The following is a 22,370-nucleotide window of genomic DNA, read 5'->3' as shown; positions in this document are numbered from 1 at the left end:
GTAGAGATGGGCCAAGGGATACTGATAGGAATGAGAAAAAAGATAAAAGAGGGGAGTAACCAGAATGCTGGGGGAGAAAGTAACCAGAATGCGTTAAATATATCATTAAATAGAACAGTGGAAGAATTAAGTCAATTTAAAAGTACAGAACAAAGAAACCTGGCTAACCCAGGCATGCATAGTTTCTCTCCTTTATTGGCTGTGATGAGGTCGGTTGTCATACTCTGCCACACCTTCCTCACAATAATCAACTGAATCCTCTGAAAACATGAATAAAAATTAATCACCTTTCTGGCCAGGCATTAGTGGTGCAAGCCTTTAATCCCAGCACTGGGGAGGCAGAGACGAGTGGACCTCTGTGAGTTTGAGGCCAGCTCAGTCTACAGAGCAAGTTCCAGAACAGGCTCTAAAGCTACACAGAGAAACCCTGTGTCCAAAAAAGAAATTTCCTCTTTGTCCTTCAAGTTTTTTTGTCAAGTATTTGGTCATCATGTAAGAAAATATGACTAATGGAGTGTCTTTGCCAAACTATGTGGGTTTTTAGCATTGCTGAGTCCTTTACTTTTTTGATATCATCAGGGTTTTGATAAAACTGTACTACAAAATAAAATTCCCTGCTTTTCTATCACCATGGTTTTATTATATCATTATACCAAAGATTTTTTAAAAAGTCACTGTGTTTTAAAAACTGACATCATAGGCCTAAATTGTCATTTCCTTCTTGAGGTCCCTTTCTAATGCTAATTTAGCCAATACTTTCATATGTTGCTGGATTATTAAAATATTACTGTGATATTATGAAGCAAGACTAACTGAGAATGTGCTTAAGTGTGAAAGCAAATGGGATCTCTCATTAAATGTTGATTGTTTCTTGAAAGATTGAAAACAATATAATTTTTAAAAATAACTTGCTTAAAATTTTAAACATAATTCTTTATTGAATCTTTGGAAGTTTCACATCATGCACCCCAATCCTGCTTACCTCCCAGTCCCTCCATATTTACCTCTCACCTCTGCAGTATGCCCCCCAAAATGAATTACAAACAAAACAAATAACCCACTTGGTCCCTGCATCTTTCCAGCACCTCTTTGTTCATCCTAGTGACATCTGAAGCTGCAGTGTGTCGTGCAGCCCAACAAACAAGATAATCATTGTAATGAGTCATTGGTCTGCTTCTAGGCCCCATCACTGGGTCCTCATCAAAACTCCTCTCAGATATCCTGTTGGTGCCCTGAGTCATGGAGACCTGAGGTTATTGTTCAGCAGAACCAGTGGGTGTGGGCCACTGGGCCCACCCCCTCAAGTGAGGGGCAGAGGCAACTCTTCTAGGCCCCATGCCATAGGGGCCAGCTTTTCCACACCTGTGGTGAGGAGTGGGACCATCTCTCCCCAGTGCTGCAGTCAGCACTCCCATGGAGGCCGCCCCAGCTCTCCTGCTGCAATGTCCAGTAAGGGGCAGGGTCAGCTATCCCAGGCCAGTGAGGAACAGGGCTGACTCAGTATAGCCTCAGATTATAACACCCATGGTTTCTATGACACCTTAGGCAGCACAAGCTATGGACATCATCCCAGACCCTGGCTGCTCTTAGGCAATGGACATGCCCTGCAGGCAGCCTGGGCTCAGCTCTGTGTCTACAAGGCCACTCAGATTAGCATCAACCTCATGGCACTGGGGCACTCAGACATCAGCATGGCTACAGGTGGCAGCTAAGACCCCTGGCATTGCCATTGCTTGATGGCATCAAGAGCTATGGATATCACACAAACCCATATTGCCTATTTACATAGGTATGTACAGCTCAGCTAAGAGAGATAGATAGCCATGGTTATCAAAGTTAAAAAGTAAAAAGCATGAACATTTACTATGTTTGGCACAGAGCTAAGGACTGCATGCATATTAACTCATGCACAGTGGAACTAAACTCCCGGTAATGGATACTTTTAGAACCAGGCCTCCTGATTCCATTGATTCCATATACTACCTCATATATGGATGATGCAGATAATGAACATGATGGCAAGACAACTAATTCATGAAGCTACGGGAAGCATATTTGGACAACTTTATGTTGAAAGCCTAGGTTATGGCTTTAGGGTGTGTTTTATCTTTCCAGTAGTACAGAGGGACATCAGGACTTTAACTACTGAGCCTTCTCACTACCCCCATTTTTTAGTCCTTATTATATTATTTACTGCTTTATAGTAGTATCATAAAGAGAAAAAAACAAAACAACAACAACACAACATCTGAAACATCTATGTTCCTATGTTCTTCAGGCCGGTTCCGACAGTTAGAAATCCTGGATCATGTGTCTAATGCCTTCTCATCCTTGTTGAATGACGTTAACACTCTCCAGAGCCAAGATGAAGAGAAAGATGGAAGACAGGGTGTCCAAAGCCCCACATCACATGTAGCTAAAGAGCACTTCAGAGGAATGAATCAACTTTTAAGGAAAACTTCAAGCCAGTACACCAATAGGGATGGTAACGCAGCACTGTCAGAATTACTCAAGATGGAAGATGACATTTTTACTCTGCCAACCAAGCTATGGGAGTATAGATTGGAAGTACAAGTGGCTTCCATTAGCCATGATGGAAGTCAAGGGCCTCCTTCAATAGAGCATGGTTCTACCCAAGCCTTCAATGACTTTTCCCCTTGTCTTCCTTCACAAGCTCTTCGGGACAAACAGTGGCCTTGCTCATCCACACTAGCAAAACAGTATCCCCATACCAGTGTGTCTGAGGGGTCAGTGAGGAGGAAAATATGGAAGGAGAAATGGATTCACATGGACAAATTCAAGAACTTGTCTCACATTGTGAGTAAAGGAGCAGACTCCTTTGAAATGGAAGAGGTAAGTATTATTACCAACTTTTCAGCCTCTTATTGGAAATGGCCTATGCCACCATGTCTTTGTGCCTTCTTGCTTCCATTGATCCACTTGATGTCCAAAATTTTTTCTCTTTTATCTTACAGTTCTAAATTCAGTTTAGTCTGAGACACTTAAAGTTATTGTAATTGCTTTATGAAGAACTGAACTGTCATGAAACCAGCCTTCTCTGAATGTCTTAGTTACTTTTCTATTGCTGTGCTAAATCCAAGGCAAATTAGAGGCAAAAGAGTTTATTTAGATAGAGGCTTATAGCTTCAGAAGGTAAAGTCATGGAAAGAAGTATGCCAGTATAATGGGAGATGTCATTCTGTGAACATGTTTCTCTCATTGGTTAATGAATAAAGCACTGTTGGCCAATAGGAAAGCAAGATAGGCAGGACTAGGAGACAAGGAGGAGAGAGGAAGGTGTAGGGAGGAGATCCAAGATGGAGGACAGAGAGAGAAGAATGCCAGCCCCTCTCTCCAGTAAGATAAGACCACGTGGAAGTGCTTAGGTTAATAAAAATGGGTTAATATTTAAGACAGAGCTAGCCAATAAGAAACAAGTAACTGGCCAACAGCATTTATATCTAATACAGTGTCTCTGTGTATTATTTGGGGCTGGCACAGCTCAGGGACTCGGTGGGCTGGGGGGAAAATCCTTACTCCTAACACCAATAGGCAGGTGGTATGTAAGTTTACCCAGTCCACAAGCCCTATGCAGAGAGAGCTAACGGTAAATGGCATAGACTTTGAAAACTGAAAGCTCTCCCACAGTGACGCACCGCTTCTAACAAAGCTGTAACTCCCAATCCTTCCCAAACACTTCCAACAACTAGAGACCAAGCATTCAAACAAATGAGTCTTTGGGGTCACTCTCAATCAAATACCATACCTATCTATCTTTCTTCCTTCACAACTGAATCTGAGTCATTTTTTTTACGTTGTTTTCACTCCATTTTTTATTGAGTATCTGAATGTTATTATCTACTTTCTATCCAAAATTCACCTTCTTTTAGGTGTCAGTTCAATTACTGCCAATCAGTGGTAGTTACCCCCCAGATGTTTCCCCTTTGTTCTCAGAGTCCCAGCATAGAAACCTCATGAAATGGGTGTGCCTGTCAGTTGCCTCTGCCCTGCTGAATTCTGTGCAGTCTAAAGACCAAGGGAAGAGTTAGAAAATACTTGCCAAAATGTATTATGCAAAGTCCTTAATAAAACACTATGAATTCAGGGTGGGCCTTGAAATTAGGAAGTTAGTTTCCTTTATTTATTTGCTTTAGGGTTTATTGATATCATGTTTTGAGACCCCATTTCAGCTGCATTCTCTATTTCTTCATTCTTACTTTCTGTCACTCATACTAATTTGCACTCTTTTTTGGATACCTTCTTTTGTATTTACATAAATATGTACATTTTCTCTTGCCTCTGTATTCACAATGGAAACTAGAATGGGGCATGAGCTTATAGACAACTGTTAATTATTATATTCACAAAAGAATAAGGACTGGTGCTTTGCCTACCCACTGTATATCTGAATTAATCCAAGTAGAATGGGGTAATTTATTTAACTTATAAATCACTAGATGGCAGATGTCTCTCTGCTGAGCTCTCATGTGCCAGGCACAGCCACCACCATAGAGTTTAATAACAGAATATTCTTTCAAAGGAGTAATAACAGGGATAAGCACAGAAATCAATGCCAGAGAGAACCAGGGACAGGTCCAGAGATGGGCCCTTATACAATTCTGAAAGCCTATTTTGTGATAGCTAAGAAGCAACAAAAGGTATTATTAAATAACTAGGTGGCTGAGAAGACCGAGGAACTTATGGATAGTAAATATTAACTATGACTTTAAGAAAACTGGGTTTTAGTTAGGGGAGGAACCCACAGTAACCCTCTGCCCCCAAAATGTGTTTCATTAAATACATAGTGGCCAATGAAGATAGTATCTACGTAAATACATGTTTATGTGTGCATGCATGCATATGCCTTATAGAAATCCTTACAGGGAACCTTTACAAGATTACAACACTTTTGTACCACATCATTATTTTGTCAAGTTATAGCACTTTACAAAATCTGTTTTCTTCTAGTTTTGTAACTTTACACATTATTTTAAATTCAATTTCCTATTATAAAGCAAACATATACTTGTAAGGATTACTTGAACAGTAACATAATACTTTCATTAAATATCACTGAAGTACTCTACATTAATCCAAGATAGTGTACACAGAAAATGATAACATTGGGCAGGTGAGGTGGCTCCACGGGTAAAGGCTTCACTGAGCCTGAAGACCTGAGGTTGATCTCCAGAACTCACTTGATGGAAGGAGAGAACTGACCCCTGCAGTTTTTCCTCCACAAATGGACACACACACACACACACACACACACACACACACACATGCACGCATGTGCACACAAACACACACACTAAATAAATGTAAAAAAGAAACTAGAATATTTTGTAGAACTTTATATTCAACTTCAATATTTTCTTGTATATGTAAAATGCTTCATATTATATAACACAGTGATAACCCTAAAACAATAGGAAAGAAGCTCACTCCTTAAAGCAGAAACACGATTTGTAAAATATTATATTAGCACTGGGAAAATGCTTATTTCCCCCAGCCTAGGGAACTGCATGTTAAACAGGATCCAATATCGGGTTTAACATCTATTTTTTAATCACAAATCTAAAAATTTAATTATAAGAAATAAAAGTGTGTGTGAAATCGACAGATTTTGAGACATTTAAATTATAGCCAATATGCATAAATATTTGGCCAGTAGAGTTTTAACTTTGGTTGGCCAAATTTTCCTTTACAGCCAATCTATCACACTTCACTCCAGGCCTGTTGAATGTTGCTTTTGGCCATATTTGGCTTGAATCTCAAAACTGTAATTCCAACAAAAACTACACATAGATTTCCAATCAAAGAGTGATACATTCTGTGTTTAATTCTACTAATCAGGATTGAGTCAGTTCCTTTCTTTTCAAGCTACCAAGAATAGTAAGTGAATTTAATACTTGTGAAACCCATGTAGTTATGCTACATGACATATGCTTCTTTATGTTAATGATCAATAATCTTTGCCCTTCATTATTTCGTAAATGGACACATTATAGACAACACATGTGAGACCAATGTCATTATTATCTGTTGGCATCTTTGCTGGGTGCCAACTACTTCTTTACTCCATTGGTACTGATTTTTTAAAAAATAATAACTTGTACATGGTAGAAAGCTCAAGGATATACCTGACATTTGTTTTAAATGTTTGCACCCCTTTCTTCCATTTTGGTTTTCCAATTGAAAAAAGTCTATTTTACATTGTACTAAGTGGATTTTTCTTCATGATAATGATATGGGAAGAGAGTTTCCTCATTACATTTAAGAATGTGATAATGCTCATTTGTTATACATACTGCTAAGTATGTCTAATCAATTCTGAGCATAAGATGCCACTCTTCCAAACTCTTGACTGAAAATTTTTAGCTTCATAACTATATCCAGAAAAGGTTTGCAAAACAAATCTTACAAACACTCCAAAATGTCGACAGTAACTGTTTTTAACTTTTAAAGAATTTTCTGGGTGTTACATTTTTACAGTGAGCTATGTTACTGTTTAAAGGTAATAGTTACTGCTGTGTTTTACTAATAGCTTTGTTATCATTTGTAGAATATTATCATTAATTTCCAAAATATTTCAAAAATAAACTCTGCTTGTTACAAGCACTCTTTCTCTCCAGCCTGGTTCTGCAGCCACCTCAGCCCCAAATGAACACACAACGACTTATATTAATTATTAGACCGTTGGCTGATGACTAGGGCTTCTTATTGGATTGCTCTGTCTTGATTATTAACCTGTAACTACTATTCTATGTATTTCTAGATGGCCTTTTCTTACCAGAGAATGCCTGACTCCTGTCCTCTCTTCACAGAATCCTATGGCACTTGTCTTTAATATTCTTCCATGGCAAAAAAAAAAAAAAAAAAAAAAAAAAAAAAAGTTCTAATGCACAACTTGCAGAAAGGAGCCTTGATCCTCCCACGCAGAACTTCTCTGAACTCTAATTCTTTGGGTCTTTCTTGTGGACATCTCATGACCTCCTCTCAGAAGGTTATTACCTATTTGACTTCAGCCCCTCATGCTTATCCCTCTATGTGCTTATCGGTGGATAATCATTGTTTATTGATTAAAGTGAATATGTCATGGAAATATTTCTAGTGAAATTGATGCATTTTGATATCTTAGGTCCAGAGCTTTGAAGAAGATACTGGCAACCCTCTTAACCTGATCTCAGGAATTGCAGGTAAGAATTCAATAATGGATATGAATGATTTCATCAATGATCATTGAGAGAGAATGAAATGGCTCATACTTAGCTCAGTTAAAATATGTGGAGATTCATTATCTCAATGAGATTCCTGTATATCTCTGTATTTTCTGAGCTGCAACATAAATACACATGTAAATTTTAAAACTTTCTTCAAGAAAATATTCCCTATCCCTGTGGCTATTTTGTGTGACTTGTCGAACAGTATCTGAGTTGTGTGTAGTAGATTAGGTTTAACATCTGAGTCTGAGTGGGTGCTATCCTCTTCCTACTGCCTGTTCCTGGGTGTTGTACAAGTCACGGCATTTTGCAGGTCTCAGTTTTTCCATAAGTAATAAAGATATAAGTGCAAATAATTTTTAAATTTCCTATCAACATTTACACTCTAAATTTTGTATGACCCCATGTCAGACTCTCAGGAGACAGAAATTGCTAGGATGCAGCCTTCCTGGTCTCTTCTTAGGATGCTGTTCCACATTCTTGACTATAGAGAAAGCTCTGCTTTGTTCCTGCTTCTCATCCCCCTAGTCACAGCTCTCACAGCTGCCATGATCCTTCAGTGGAGCTGGAAGCAGGCAGAGATTAGTCAAGCAAAATAGAGCAGATGAAGCTAGTGTGTTTCCTGGAAGAAAATATGCAAATTTTAAATTTAATTTAGTGTGGTGTCAAACACATCTTTTCCATTACAAAGTGTATGTATGGGTCTCATTTTGCTAAATGCTGTTTAGAAATTATGCATTAGTAATTATAGGGTCCTGCTGATTACATAAATTGTTATCCTGCTCTTCAAGTAATTACCACATAACCTGCATTGAGGTTTATAAGACAAAAATAAGCATCTGTTTTCCATCTAATTGAATGCTTCTCAATGAAGCTGGAGGTCCCCTTGTCAATAGGAACTGCTTTCCTTGACATTCAATTAGGAGGTCTACTGATATCACATAAGCCATCCCAATTATTCCAAAAAGATTATGTGGGACATCAGGCAAAATGAGAGACTAAAGGGAGAGAACTGATAGTTTGCCTAATAAGAAAAATCTGGACAGGTCAGATTTTCTTTTTACTCTCTCTATCTTTTTTTTTTTTTTCAAAAAATAGTGTTGTTGCCAAACTGTGGTAGCACATTTCTGTAATCCGTGCATATAGGAGGCTGAGGCAGGAGGATGGTAAGTTTGAGGCCATCTTAGGATATCCTATCTCAAAACATCTGAATAAAAATAGCACTGAGATCAAAGAGTCAAATTAATTGACTTAATGAAGCAAGAAAATTATCATGTATTACTTTGAAATATATGTACATGAATTCGTGCAACTTTTAAATGCAAAATTCCAAATATGAGTTCAATTAAATTAGTACATGAGGTTTTTTTTTTCCTGGCCAGTAGACTATGGCTGAATAGTTTTAGTATACTTCCTGATGATTCCTAATCCCTTGGGTACTTCCTGGATATTGGAACTTCTGCTTTTGGAGCACTTCTTCTTCTTCTGAGAACCCAGCCTCATGATGAATGGAGAAGCTTCATTTGGGTATCTTGGTAGACAGCCCCAAATGAACTTCCATATGAATGAGCCATCCTGGATGCCTAGCTTAGACAACTTTTGAGCTGACTCTATACTAGAATTGGGTGACAATCATACAGCCAACCAAGCTGGTCTGCAAACCCATGACAAGCAATTGGTTAAAGTCACACCTTACATACAAATATTCGAGAGGACATGATAATCTCATAAACCACTAAGGATCAGTTCCCAATACTCTTGCAAAAATTCTGAATATTAGAAAAACATATAACTACTTCATGCATGAATTTGAGCAAAGTGACTTCTTATAGGCGATGGAGACCAAAGCTATAAATATAGTATCCTTGCTTAGCCTCTCAAAAGTTAATTCTAGAATAAGGTAATATAAGGAAAGAAATACACATGTATGTTGTTTAAAATGGGTAATGCACATCTTCAATATTCTAGAAGTTATGGGTTTGTGTAGGTTCTATATGAGAAAAAGAATATAGAGAAGTTGTGTGGATGATTCTTAATTAAGAACCCATCAAGGGATTAAAGGAAAATGGCTTACTAAAACAGCTTTTAAATAAATCTCATATATCTATTAGGCTGGTCAGGACACACATTTCCTGACACTTTAGAAAATAAACATGGACAATCACCGGAGGTGATTTGTATGAAATGTGTGAGGAAATTCCATGCCCTGGGAAAACAGTCTTCCGGGGGGTGAGATTTTATTCAGATCTAGCATGCAAGCTCTGATCCTGTTTCTGATGATAGGTCATTTCCTCATAAATAACTGCAATTTCCAAAGTATTTCTAGAAGTTCGATCTAAAGACACTGAAAGGAGAATGTCTGCAGGCAAATAGTTGGGAGTTTCAATGCTTGAGAGGAAAGATTGGCACCTGAAGCAGGTTCTTCAAAGAAAGCAAAAGTCTTCTTCTGGCTGGGGTAGCCTCAAGTGGCATGCTTCCAAAACCAGAAAGTTGTGTTGCAAAAAAAAAAAAGGAAAGAGTGAGAGAGAGAGGAGGAGGGAGGGAGGGAGAAAGGAAGTAAGGAAAGAAGGAAGGAAGTAAGGAATGAAGGAAGGAAGGAAGGAAGGAAGGAAGGAAGAAAGAAAGGAAGGAAGAAAGGAAGATCAGACGACAGCGTCTCAAAGTCTGGGATAAAGACAACAGGATTCCAAAAAGAAAGGAATGAATCCCAGAAAGTAGATGGCCAGACTAGGAAATGCCCAAACGCTAAGTATGAAATCTACCCACAGCACTGTTCAGTGTTTGAACTAAATATGCATGAGAAAGACCAAGAAATAGGAAAGGCTGAAAGAAGTTAAAAAAAAAAAAAGACCTGTATTGGGATTATAGGCAGATTTAGATGTTCCATAAAGTGTCCTTTAATCCTGAGACAGTAACTATTCCCAATGTCTAGGCACAATAAAATATATTAAACATACAAAGAAATAAGGAAGTATAACCAATATTCACAAAAAACAAGTAATAGAGAAAAGCCATAAGAAACCCTGGATGTTGGCATCACTAAATATAATCTTGTTAATTTTATAAAAATTAAATTTACTTATGATAAGAAATATGATAACAAATCTCAAATGCAAAATAGAAATTATGATACAAAAATTAAAAGTGATATAATTTTTATAATTCATATTTCAATAGATCATTTTAACAGCAAGAGGAGCAGGTAGTACATGTGATAATCCCAGCATTCAAGGCTGGTGAAAGAACACTATAAATTTGAGGTGAGTCTATTCGACATAGTCAAACTCTGTTCCTGCCCCCCAATTTTTTAAAAACTGAATCAGAAATGATAAAATTACTTGATGAGCTTTAACATACAAGTGCTACATATTATAGATGCACCCATTCATAGAAATTATTCAATAATATTAAAAAGCAAACAAATTTAAAAACCATATGAAAATTTATCTGAGATTCAGAAACCCAAAGAACAAACAATGTTGCAGACCAAATATACATGTAAATGCAGAGGGTGAAGGAATTGGTCAGGGAGAGCTGTGCAAGAAAAAGAAAAATACTTTGAAACAATAACTTCCCCTAATTCACTTGTAAGTATATACATGCAAATATAAATTCAAAAAGCTAAACAAATACCAACAGAACAAATGCAAAGAATATCACACCTTCAAGTGTTATGGCCAAAGTTGTAAAGAACAAACAGAAGAGAACATGTTCAAACAGACACACCAAAAGAATCGGAAAGCAAAGGTTTGGAACACATGGGAGTTTTCATCAGAAATTACGGAGACTACTCGAAATGCACAAATGCACATGAGTCAGAATCTGCTTGCAGCAAAGCGCCATGGAAGAAGATAATAAAGACAGCTTCAAACCACACTAACGAAAATACCTTGCCAAAGGCATACTTTCTGTCAATAATGTTCAAGGAAGTACTTCACAGATGGATAGCATATCACTGCTGATTTTGTGTGTGTGTGTGTGTGTGTGTGTGTGTGTATTTAAATAAATGGTGAAAAATTGAGGTCCTAAAACAATGAAGATAGAAGTATAAGAAAATAGAATATACTTTTATAAAAGATAACAAAAGCACTTAATAACAGATGAATACGTTGGAAAATTATTGAAATTATGCAAAAGACAAATAAATTATATAATAGAGAAAACACCAGTTAGATGGATCCAGAAATACTAAGTGGACTTAACAGGCAGTTAGAGTTAAACTCTTCCTGTTTGTGTTTTGATCAAAATTCTAAAAAATGGTATCAGACACAAAGCCATTAAATAACAGATAAATGGATGGATACAGGATAGATAGACAGACTGATGAGAATACAGATGATGGACAGATAATAGACAGATACTATATACAGCTTTTCTAAAGAAGTTGTAGGAACCAGTTTCCCAACTCCTGAGCCTTTTGGTTCACTGTGGTTATAAACAAGAAACAATTCACATAAAGAATGAGAGAAAACAAGGGCAGGGGGTGTAGAAATATTACTGGGAGCAGTGGGAGTCTGGGTGCTGCTGTCTGTTTTTGAAATGACTCTCGACAGTTAGGAGATGGCTCCACTGTAGGAAAACCAACAGAGTGCAGAAACATTGTGACTCAATGACTCTTGAGCAGGAGATGGCCATGTTTTCCCAGTTCACATTTGTGCAATTGAGGTATATCTTAGAGTTGATGACTGGCCTTAGTTTCACAGAGGCTTTTTCATTTCTTTCGAAGGGGTTTCAATTTGATGGTCTCTAATATTTGGTAACAAACTGGCATAGATAAAATTTAATGTCATCTACTAAGCTATTATCACCGCAATGTGTGGGATTTACACAGGCAGCTAAACACCGGCTAGGCTATTGGTTTTATGCTTTGAGAGCTGACTAATAGACAACCAGAGAGACAAATCGGGGATGATAACAAATTGGAATAATGGCTGAAACGAATGAACATTTTGATTTTGAAAGTTGAAAGACAAAGTGGAAGAAAGACTTTATTTCAAAGGGAAGCAAAACAAACAAAAAACAAAAGCCAGATGGTATACTCAAATTGGGTAAATGGGGAGTAGTTTCCACAAAACTATGTGCCAATTTGATGGAAACCAGTAATAATCAATGAAAATTCTAGGTGTAGACACATCATGCTGCCACTGCCACTGTTGGGGTGGTCAACCAGAAAGTTGTACCTGGAGCCATGAGTGAATATTTCACTCAAAGCTGTACCTGTCTGTGGATAGAGGCAGCTAAGTTGCAGATCACCCAACAGAAGGGCAGGGAGACAAATGCCCCAAGCTTCTGTTTTCCCAACCCTCACATCTCCAATGGCCAAACCCAAGTGGATGCCGCGGACTATTTGCTTTTAGTATGATCTGATATTTTTATGTATATATCATACTTCGGGCAAAATAAATAAATGTTGCAATAAAATGTTTACCAAGCCCAAGCATATTGGCAAAATTGGAATATGTAATAATAAATTGTATGGAGTTGAAGGATTTAGTCAGGCAAAGGTAATCCATGAATTTCCAAACAGAAAAACACAAAGAAATCAAACATCTTAATATTAACACTAAATGGCAAATTAAAAAAAACACAACAGAGTATTATTTAGAGCTGAAATATGTGAGACAATGATTTTACATCCATACAGTCTTTCAATATGAAAGGGCCACCTAACATTATTTCCCAAACTAGGATGCTTCAACAACCATCACCCCCCATCCTCCTTAAGGACAAAGTGTTCAAAGAACTGCAGACATGCTTGGAAAGGTGAACACAGGAAGCAAAGCCCAGAACCACACCCTAGCAGTGGCAGCTTGGCAATGGCTTAATGACTGACCCAACATCATGCTGCTGTATCCCTATGGAAGGAGAAACTTTACGAGCATTGGCAACATGACCCGGCTCAAAGTGCTCCAAAGGGAAGGAGTAAATAAGTTGATTGTATATATAAACCTCTCAGCTACTGCTCTTTTTTATTGCTCCTCTCATTGTATGTTACTGAGAGGATTCTAGAACAGTTAGGACAGGGTATGGAAGAAGTAAACCTAAATGGGAAGAACGACAAGATGTACAGTTCCGTTTAACTCTTGAAACAAAATGCATAGAAATACTTGAGAGAGGCTGAGAGGTGGCTTAGTTATAAAGCACTTGCCATACAAGCTTGAGGTCCTGAGTTCAGATTACACCCCTACACACAAAGCTTGAGCATAGTGGGCTGGGAGCGAGAGGTGGTGGACCCCAAACCAGTCAGCAAGCCTAGAAAAACTTGTGAACTCCAGATTCTGTAAGAGACCCTGTGTAGTTGTTTGTTTGGTTGTTTTGTTTTTACTCTTCAGGGGCCTTCAATGGGCTCCCAAATAAGTACATGGAGATGTAATCTTAATTATGCATGACTGGCCTTAGCTTGAATTGTTTCTAGCCAGCTTTTCTTAACTAACATTATCCTGACTACCTTTTGCCTCTGAGCTCTTACCTTTCTCTGTTCTACATATATGTCTTCCCTTCTTACTCCGTGGCTGGCTGTGTGGCAGCGCAGCTGGCCCCTGGCACCCTCCTCTCCTCCTTTCCTTGCCCCTGCACCTCTCTGTTCCTCTCTTTTTCTCCTTCTGTTTATTCTCTCTGCCTGGCAGCCCTGCCTATCCCAGTCATGCCGAGCTATGGACGACACAGCTCTTTATTAGACTAATCAGTTGTTTTAAGCAGGCAAACTAACATGGTTTCACAGAGTTCAACAAATGCCACATAAAAGAATCCAACTCATCTTTAATAAATATTCCACAACAACTCTGCTTTCCTTTGGCTTTCTATTTCTGTGATAAGGAACATTATCAAAAGCAACTTGGAGAGGGAAGGGTTTATTTGGTTTACATGCTACAGCCCATCATCAGAAACCAAAACAGGAAACTGAAGGCAGAAACCTGGAGGCAATCACTGAAGCAGAGACAATGCAAAGATGCTGTTTACTTGCCTTGCTGATCATGACTTGCATTCTTTGAGGCAGAAGAAAATATTGAAAACAAAATCCTAAATTATAAACCTCATTTAAAAATTAGCAATCTTGGGTCTGGAGAGATGGCTTGGTGGTTAAAAGCACTGGCTGCTCTTACCGAGGACCTAGGTTTGTTTCCTAGAACCAACCTAGTAGCTCACAACTCTTTCCAGGGCATAACATACCCTTTCTTGGCATTTGTGGGCACGGCATACACATACGTAAATGCACAGACATACATGCAGGAACAACAGGCAACTAAAATAAATCAGAATTTTAAAAAAAATACTTCTAACATTTTGGTTTTCTATGGATAGAACATACTATCAGGAAGGAGGCAAGATACTGATATTACAATTTATTGTATGCACTTAATATGAAAACATATGTGTTAATATTCCATTACAGTATTCTTGGAACTTTTTAAGAATCTTCTAACAATTTATGAATGCAAAGATTATTTCACTGATTTCTGAGGCACACATACAATTATAGGTCCCCATATACATTAAATCCAGTAGAGTAATAAATTTAACATTTTTCAACCTCATATAAACAAAGAAACTACTAATAATAATAATAAAACAGCACATAAGGGATAGGTCCTCTATCCAAATAAAACTGCTGGCAGTGTAAGTTAAAACTATTAATTCTGATAACATAAAGATAATAAAGACATTTTATTGAAATGTAGGGTTATTTTTTTAAAGCAGCAATTTGATGGAAATTGACATTACGAATTGTTTTCATTATCAAGTTAAAACTCAGCAAGAATAAAACATTTGCCTAAAGAAGTCATCATTATGAAATAAGTTAGAAATTAATAAAGGTAAGTGGCAGGGCTGTGAGGTAGCATGGCGGTAAAGGTGCTTGCTGCCAAGCTTGATGACCTGATTTTGACCCCAGAACCCAGGTGATAAGGAGAGAGCAGCTCCCCCAGGTTGTCCTCTGACCTCCACACACAAGTGTCATGGCATATCACATATGAAAATACGAAGAAACAAATGCTAAACATATGATAAAATGAATCAGTAATAGAGAAAGCAGAGACAAATCATTTGCTAAGTAAAACTCAAGCACTAAATTCTTAACAAGAGAAAATACAAAGTTTTAAAACAATGTAATAGAAGACAAAAATGTGTAAAGTTGGAGAAGAAACAAACTGATCTACAAGTAATATAAATGCAAACTCTATTTAAATCTATTTAAATACACAATTTTATTTTGCATATTATAAATTTTAAATTACTGATATTGTATTAGCAATATTTATATTTCACCGAATGCATAGTTAAAATTAACAGCACCATTTTTTAAAATTTTTTAAATTATTAAAGCGTTGGCCAATGGCTAGGACTTCCTATTGGCTAGTTCTGTCTTAATTATTAACCCATTTCTATAAATCTATGTGTTTCCACACGAACTTGGCTTCCCAGAGAATGCCCGGACCTGTTACTCCTTTGGTGGCTACATGGCATCTCTCTTGGCAGCCTCTCTGCCTAACTTTTCCAGAATCCTCATTTCCTAGTCCCACCTATCTTCCTGCCTCTACTGACCATTGGCCATGCAGTGTTTTATTTATCAACCAATAAGAGTAACGTATATACGGAAGAACATCCTCTATCAGTTTCTTTTCTTTTTTTCTTTTTTTTTTTTCTTTTTGTTTTGTTTTTTAATTTTTTTTTTAACTTTTTCAATATAGGGTTTCTCTATATAGTCTTGGGAATCCTGTAACTCATTCTATAGACCAAGTTGGTCTAAAATTCAGTTACTCATGTGTCTGTCCTTCCCGAGTGCTAGGATTAAAAGGTGTGGACCACTACTGCCAATCTATGGCAACTCTTATAAAAGAAAAGATTTAATTGGGGCTTCCTTCCAATTTCAGAGATTTAGTTCATTATCATCATGGCAGGAAGCATGGTAAAATGCAGACAGACCTGGTAATGGAGAGGTAACTGAGACTTCTGCATGCAGATTGACTGGTAGCAGGAAGAGAGAGTGGCACTGGGCCAGTCTTGAGCATTTGAATCCTCAAAACCCATCCAGAGTGATGCAGTTTAAGCCCACACCTACCCTCATAAGTCCACACCTCCTAATACTGGTACTCTCTAATGACCAATCATTCAAATATGAGCCTATGGAGGCCATTCTTTATCAAACCACCACACAGACATATCAGAAATTCTATATTTAACACCAAAGAAGACATCCTCATATCTTTCTGCATGGAATGCTCTAAATTCTGTAGCAACTCCTTCGATCATAAGACCAGGTGCAGCTGGGGCAGAATTACAAACAGCAGGCAAGGAGGCACAGGCTAGTGTGGCTGAACTCTCAGGTTTGAAGTCAAGTTTCATGATCCTACCCATCCCATGGTCCTAAGAGGGAATGAACATTATTGTCATCAATCTGGAGTCTCCTATGATTATAATGCTAATGGCTCTTACACTCAGAGGCCAGTATCCTAGGATACACACAGGAAGCCTAGTTTAACAGCATCATTTGTAGACTAGAAAATTCAGTCTTGTAATTACTTTTACCACACACAGCAATGATATTACACAAGCTAATTTTCCGCACAGGTAAGTGTCACAAATAGAATGTGTGTGTGTGTGTGTGTGTGTGTGTGTGTGTGTGTTTACAACATATATTAACCTTAGCCATATTCACTTTGTACTAAATATGTATGGAGTATAAAAACACAAATGTGTGCAAGAAAACATAAAACCCACTTGGGACCCTGCTTAACTTTGGCAGACACAAAGGTGCTGGAAGTGAGAATCCAGAGTTAACCCAGGGATTCTATAGCCATCATTTTGCTTTTTAAAGTGATATGTTTCAGTGGTAATGAACTTCCCTGGAATGTGCAATGCCCAGGGTTTGATCCCCAGCAATTTTGAAAAACAAAAACAAAGAAACCCCTTGAAATAGCAATTACAAAATGTTAAATTTTGATAGAGCTTTTGGATGCCCATGATAATCAAATGTTTGCTGTGTTCATTGTTGTTCATTATATGTATTTATAGCTGAAGATTTTCAAATATTTCACAAAAATTAACAATATTTAACAAATTCACAGGTTTCTGAGGGTTATGTGAGAAATTTTCAATTCAATTGCAACCTAAAAAAACAGAAACAAAATTTAAATTAAATCAAATGGAGGTATATGTGCCCATGCAATCTGTGCCAATGAAACCCTTTGACAGTTAATATCAGAAACTTTCAGCGCTGTGATTACATGCTGGCCTCTGTACACACTAGAAAGTTACCTGTCACAATACTAAAAAGCTGGAAAACTAAGAACAAGCTTAGATATCTAAGAGGGTTATTTAAATGAGGAAGCATTAGATGTGAAGCCATTACTGAGAAGGAGATCATTGGGCTTGCTTTGTCATGGCCCACTGGTTAAAACTATAGTTGAGAAGCCAAGACAGCATTACGAAGACTGATCCTACAGAAGCCTGTATGTATGTATGCACACATACATAAAAATAAATCTATATCTGGTTGTGGCATTGCTGCCTCGAATCTTAGCAACCAGTCAACAGAGGCAAGCAAATCTCTGTGAGTGGTGAGTGTAAGTTCAGCCTGGTCTGCACTGAGTTCTAGGACAACCAGGGTTATACAGACAGATCCTGCCTCAAGAAAAAAAAATCTATCATTTCTTCAACATACATAAAAATTGGTGCGAGATAAGCTACAGTTAACAGTCTTGTTTGTCTAATGGTGATTGATTTCAGATATACATTTTTTCCTTCCTTTTGTACTGTTAATGGACATATTATTTTTCAGTAAATACTTATCCCTTATCTCTCCCATAAAAAGATTGGTAAATATATGGGTAAGTAAATAGACAAATCTATAGATATGTAAAGATAGAGTGACAGACAGACAGATGGACAGACAGTTACAGTGCTGTTAAAGGTGATCTTTGGTGGCAGAATGAAACCTAGATTTTCTTTTTTTTTTTTTTTTAACTTACCTGTGTCTTCTAATTAGTTAAAAAAAAAACCAACAATTGTTCAACAAAAATGAACTATAAGTGCTGTATAAAATTAAGATAATGTGTGTAACTAGTAAGGCTAAATGATTAAGTTGTTGTTAGTAGTGCTTTGCTTCAGATTTAGAAAAGATGCATTAGACATGTTTCCTTTAGATCGTGTCCCTGGGCTGGGCTTTTCTTCAGTGACCACTCAACTCTAGAGTTTGGTTGTTCTCTCTGTCTCTGTTCTGATGCTATTTCGAGGTAATGAGACACTAATTAATCCACCATTCTCATTTCTCACACAGTCAGCTCTCTGGGCTCTTTCTTCTCCCCCTCCCTTTGCTCTGAGCAAATGGCACTGCTATTGATCTCACCTGGAGAGATGTAAACTACTGAGTCTGTTTCTTTCTTCTGCCTGTTGGCTTCTCTTGAGGGAAGAACCCCTGCCTGACTGGGTGCACACTGCTTCCCACACTGGTTATGTCACATCTGAGCTCCTCGAATCTTAGGTAGAAGAGTATGTCCTAATGCTACATTTGCCCATTTGTGGTGCTGGGTATCCAGAGCCTTGTGCCCACTAGTCAAGGGCCCTACCACTGACCTACATTCCCAGCTCAAAAGGTCCCACTATAATTCACTAGTAATGACTTAATTCTGTGGCAATGTGTTTTATGCAGGAGATAATGGGTAGTCTGAAAATATTAGTATTTAGTTAGGTCCTAACATGAACTTCTCCACAGTATCTGTGGAAAGATTAATCACAGGATTCCCAGCAGATATCACAGTTCATGGATGCTCATGTTTCTTATATTCAAATGAGAGGAAGCCAACTCTATTCTCATAGAACTTGTGAATATCAACAGAAAACAGATAATTACTGAATTTTACAGAAAAAAAAAAAACACGAATAGCAAAAAGCTGAGGGTCAATTTGAGAACACTCGGAAACATCCTTTGAACTACTTATTATGTGTTGTTTTGCACAATCACAGGCTGTGTGCCACTTTTCAGGTATTAAGCAAGCATTCTCTGAGGTTCATTAGGTCAGCACTTCTCCCACAAACTAGAAGGAAAGTAAGGTGGGCGTGTCCAGTTAGCCAAGAAATTGTGTTGCCTTGGAGATGGACCTTTGAAGAATGCGCCTATGGCTCACTCACTTTAAATCCTTGTGCAGGAAAGCTAAACCAGGCTGGAGAAACACACAGAAACAGCTGACCTGAACAAGGGGGAGCTCATGGACCTTAGACTGACAGCTGGGAAACCAGCATAGGACTGACCCAGACCTCCTGAACATCTGTGTCAGTTAGGGGGACTGGACAGTCTATAGGGCCTCTGATTACGGATCAATATTTATCCCTAGTATACAAATGGAATTTGGGAGCTCATTCCACATAGAGGGATATTTACTCAGCCTAGACACATGGGGGAGGGCATAGGCCCTGCTCCAAATGATATGACAGACTTTGAAGATCCCTCATGGAAGGCCTCACCCTCCCTGGGGAGCAGAAAGGGAATGAGATAAGGGGTTGGTGAGGTGCAGGGGAGGAGGGGAGGGAGAGGGAACTGGGATTGATATGTAAAAGAAGCTTGATTCTAATTTAAATTAAAAAAAATGTAAAAAAAAAAAAATAAAAGTCACTCAAAAATAAACTGAGATCCCAAGCTGCAGAAGACAGAGATATCTAGCATAGCATCCTGCACATGCACCCTTTTGCCCGTGGCAGCTTTAAACACAGACGAGCAATTACAGTCTCCTTGGTCATGTACATTGTTGAGTAACCCATAGGCTGCCCTGCCCCTGAGAAGAGGAACAGGGCACCCCTCTCTTTTGCTGGTCTGCCATGTTTGTAGGAAAAGAGTGCCCATGCATCAGGACATCTTCCAAAAATGAAGGGTACTGCCTGTTCAAAAGACAGATCAGGACTAGTGGAGAGCAAGTCTCGGGGGCCCTTGGTTCAGCTGTATGGACTCCAATTGCTTATTTTTCTGTCCACCCCATGGAAGCCAATTCCCCTGTCCCTCTGTGTCATCTTTATATTTCTCCATAATGTGGTTTCTGTCTGTTTATATGTGACAAGCTTTATGATGAGGCACAGCCTACATTTTGGTGGTGGTGGTTTTCTTTTCTTCTTCTTCTTTTTTTTTTTTTTCTGTTCCTTAGCAGTAGGCAAAGACTTCATTTTAAAGACGTATTCAGCCCAAATAGCACTGAACAACTTTTACAGAAAGCTGGGCATTTCCTAGCCTTGTTTTAAAAAATATTGCAATTTTATTAGGCAATTTTATCATTGTTATAAATAAGTAATTGTACTGGGGAGAAGGGATAATCCTTATTTAATTAAATTCATCTATACTCCCAGGTTGGCAGCAAGAAGACATATGTGAGACTAATACCCACAGCCTGCCTCTTTGCATGTGCAATTAAAAATTCACTCTACAGTAGCCCTGGCAGTTTAGTGTTGCTTTTGGCATTTACAAATTCTTTTATTTTGTGACTTTTTTTTTTTACCATACACATATGCTGGAGCAGATGTTGCTTATTTGTTGTTTATTCAAATCTGTAGGTTCTGGCAGCTAACTCCATTGTTCTGTAATGAAGCTTTATTCTCTGTCCTGTATTAGGACCCAGCGCCTGCTCGAGAGACTGTGAGAGGCTGCCTTCCTTCCCAGTAGGATGCCACAGTTATTGCCCTTGTAGTTGGCTGTTTATAGTTGGAAGATTGCACAGGGGGGAAAGCAGTAACAACAAAGGGCTGGGTGGTCACGGTCAGACTGAGTGCAAAGGAACAGACAGGAAGGTCATCTAGCTGTCCTTTGCTCTGTTTCTGCCCTGTGGTCGCTGCCTGGCATCCATGCTCATCTGCTGTGGGGATTTGGGGTCTCAGACTTGGAAGCATTTCTTTCCCCTCTCTCTCTCTCTCTCTCTCTCTCTCTCTCTCTCTCTCTCTCTCTCTAATTTATTTTGTTCATAAGCAGGATGTGTACTGCCTCTTCCCACCCCGCCCCCATCCACATCCTCGCATTTGCAATACATCCAGATTGGCTAACAACCACGCTTAACCACACAAGCTCTGCCCAGCCTAAACCTGTTTCTGTTGTCAATCACACCTTCAACAAATCTTTCTTTATCCAGATACTGGTTCTGGCTGCCCATGTCTTGGGGGCAGCCACACTTCATAAAGTAGAGAATGTCAGGTCCTTGTTGACCATAATAAAGACCTGCTGATCCCTAGAGCTTGGATGCCAATTTGGAGACATTCGCCTTCTGGAAAACCCCTGTCTTGGCCAGGAGGCAATCAATCAGAGATGTAACCACCTCCATCTGGCACATTATGACATGGAACCTCACTATTAACACATTTGTGATTCATCTTGTCCCAATGAGTGGTGCCAGGGATCAAAATCCTCCCTCCCCATGGCAGCTGGGAGCATTCTAGCTTCCCAGCATGTGGAGTTAACACATCGGCTCCTGTGACATTGCAAGTAACAATTCTTTTAATTATCACACCTTCTTCCCCCTCCCCACCCACTCCACAGACATTTTGGCACCATGGGGATAGTTTGCAGCCGGCAGTCAGTGTTCTTAATTGACTGAGTGTGTTCGTATAGCATGAGCATTACCCATCATGGAGTGAAAGGGGCAATTGTCTAATGCTAAGATCTGTAGATATAATACTGTACTCCTGTTCACGAGGCCTTTATTCCCCTAATGATGATGAATGGCTCCAAGCCATCTATATAATGAACGTGAACCTCCTTAGGACCAGGTTCAAGATCCTTCTCACTTTGATCTCAGCCCATCCTGTAGTCTCTCTTTCTCTCCACCTGTCCTCTCGGTGTTTTAGAGGTCACTAAGTACCCCCTTCCCCATGCCCTACTGTTGTCTCTCTGAGACTGTTCTGTTCCCCTTTCATGAAATCTGCTTCTGAACTACTTTTCTAGAGGCAAAAGTCATGTGTGTCTTAAGGTCTCAGCTCAGCCATAGTCTCTTCCACCATTTCTGCCATGAGCTGCTTCCCAGGAGCACTCTTTCTTTAGGGATGCCACAATGTATTCTTTCATGAAAAGCCTGAGTTCATTTGCTTATTAAATTGAGAAGCGCACAAAGCAAGTGTTCCTAACTCCATCATTACACCTTTAAGAACACTTACCATGAATCTCACTAGCTCTCAGTTGAG

At 38.7% G+C, this 22,370-nt stretch overlaps 1 protein-coding gene across 1 annotated transcript in view; it reads left to right on the top strand.

Moving 5' to 3' along the window:
* Positions 1–22,370, top strand: part of Itprid1 (ITPR interacting domain containing 1) — a 103,143-nt gene that overhangs the window by 32,581 nt on the left and 48,192 nt on the right. Inside the window, 2 exon segments of the mRNA XM_051203095.1 lie at positions 2,279–2,853; positions 7,142–7,199. Of these exon segments, the coding sequence (XP_051059052.1) occupies positions 2,279–2,853; positions 7,142–7,199 (633 nt within the window).

This window comes from Phodopus roborovskii, unplaced genomic scaffold, assembly GCF_943737965.1.
Source record: "Phodopus roborovskii unplaced genomic scaffold, PHOROB, whole genome shotgun sequence".
NCBI lineage: Eukaryota > Metazoa > Chordata > Mammalia > Rodentia > Cricetidae > Phodopus > Phodopus roborovskii.
Note: the sequence above shows the minus strand (reverse complement) of the source record. Positions and strands in the feature narration are given on the sequence as shown.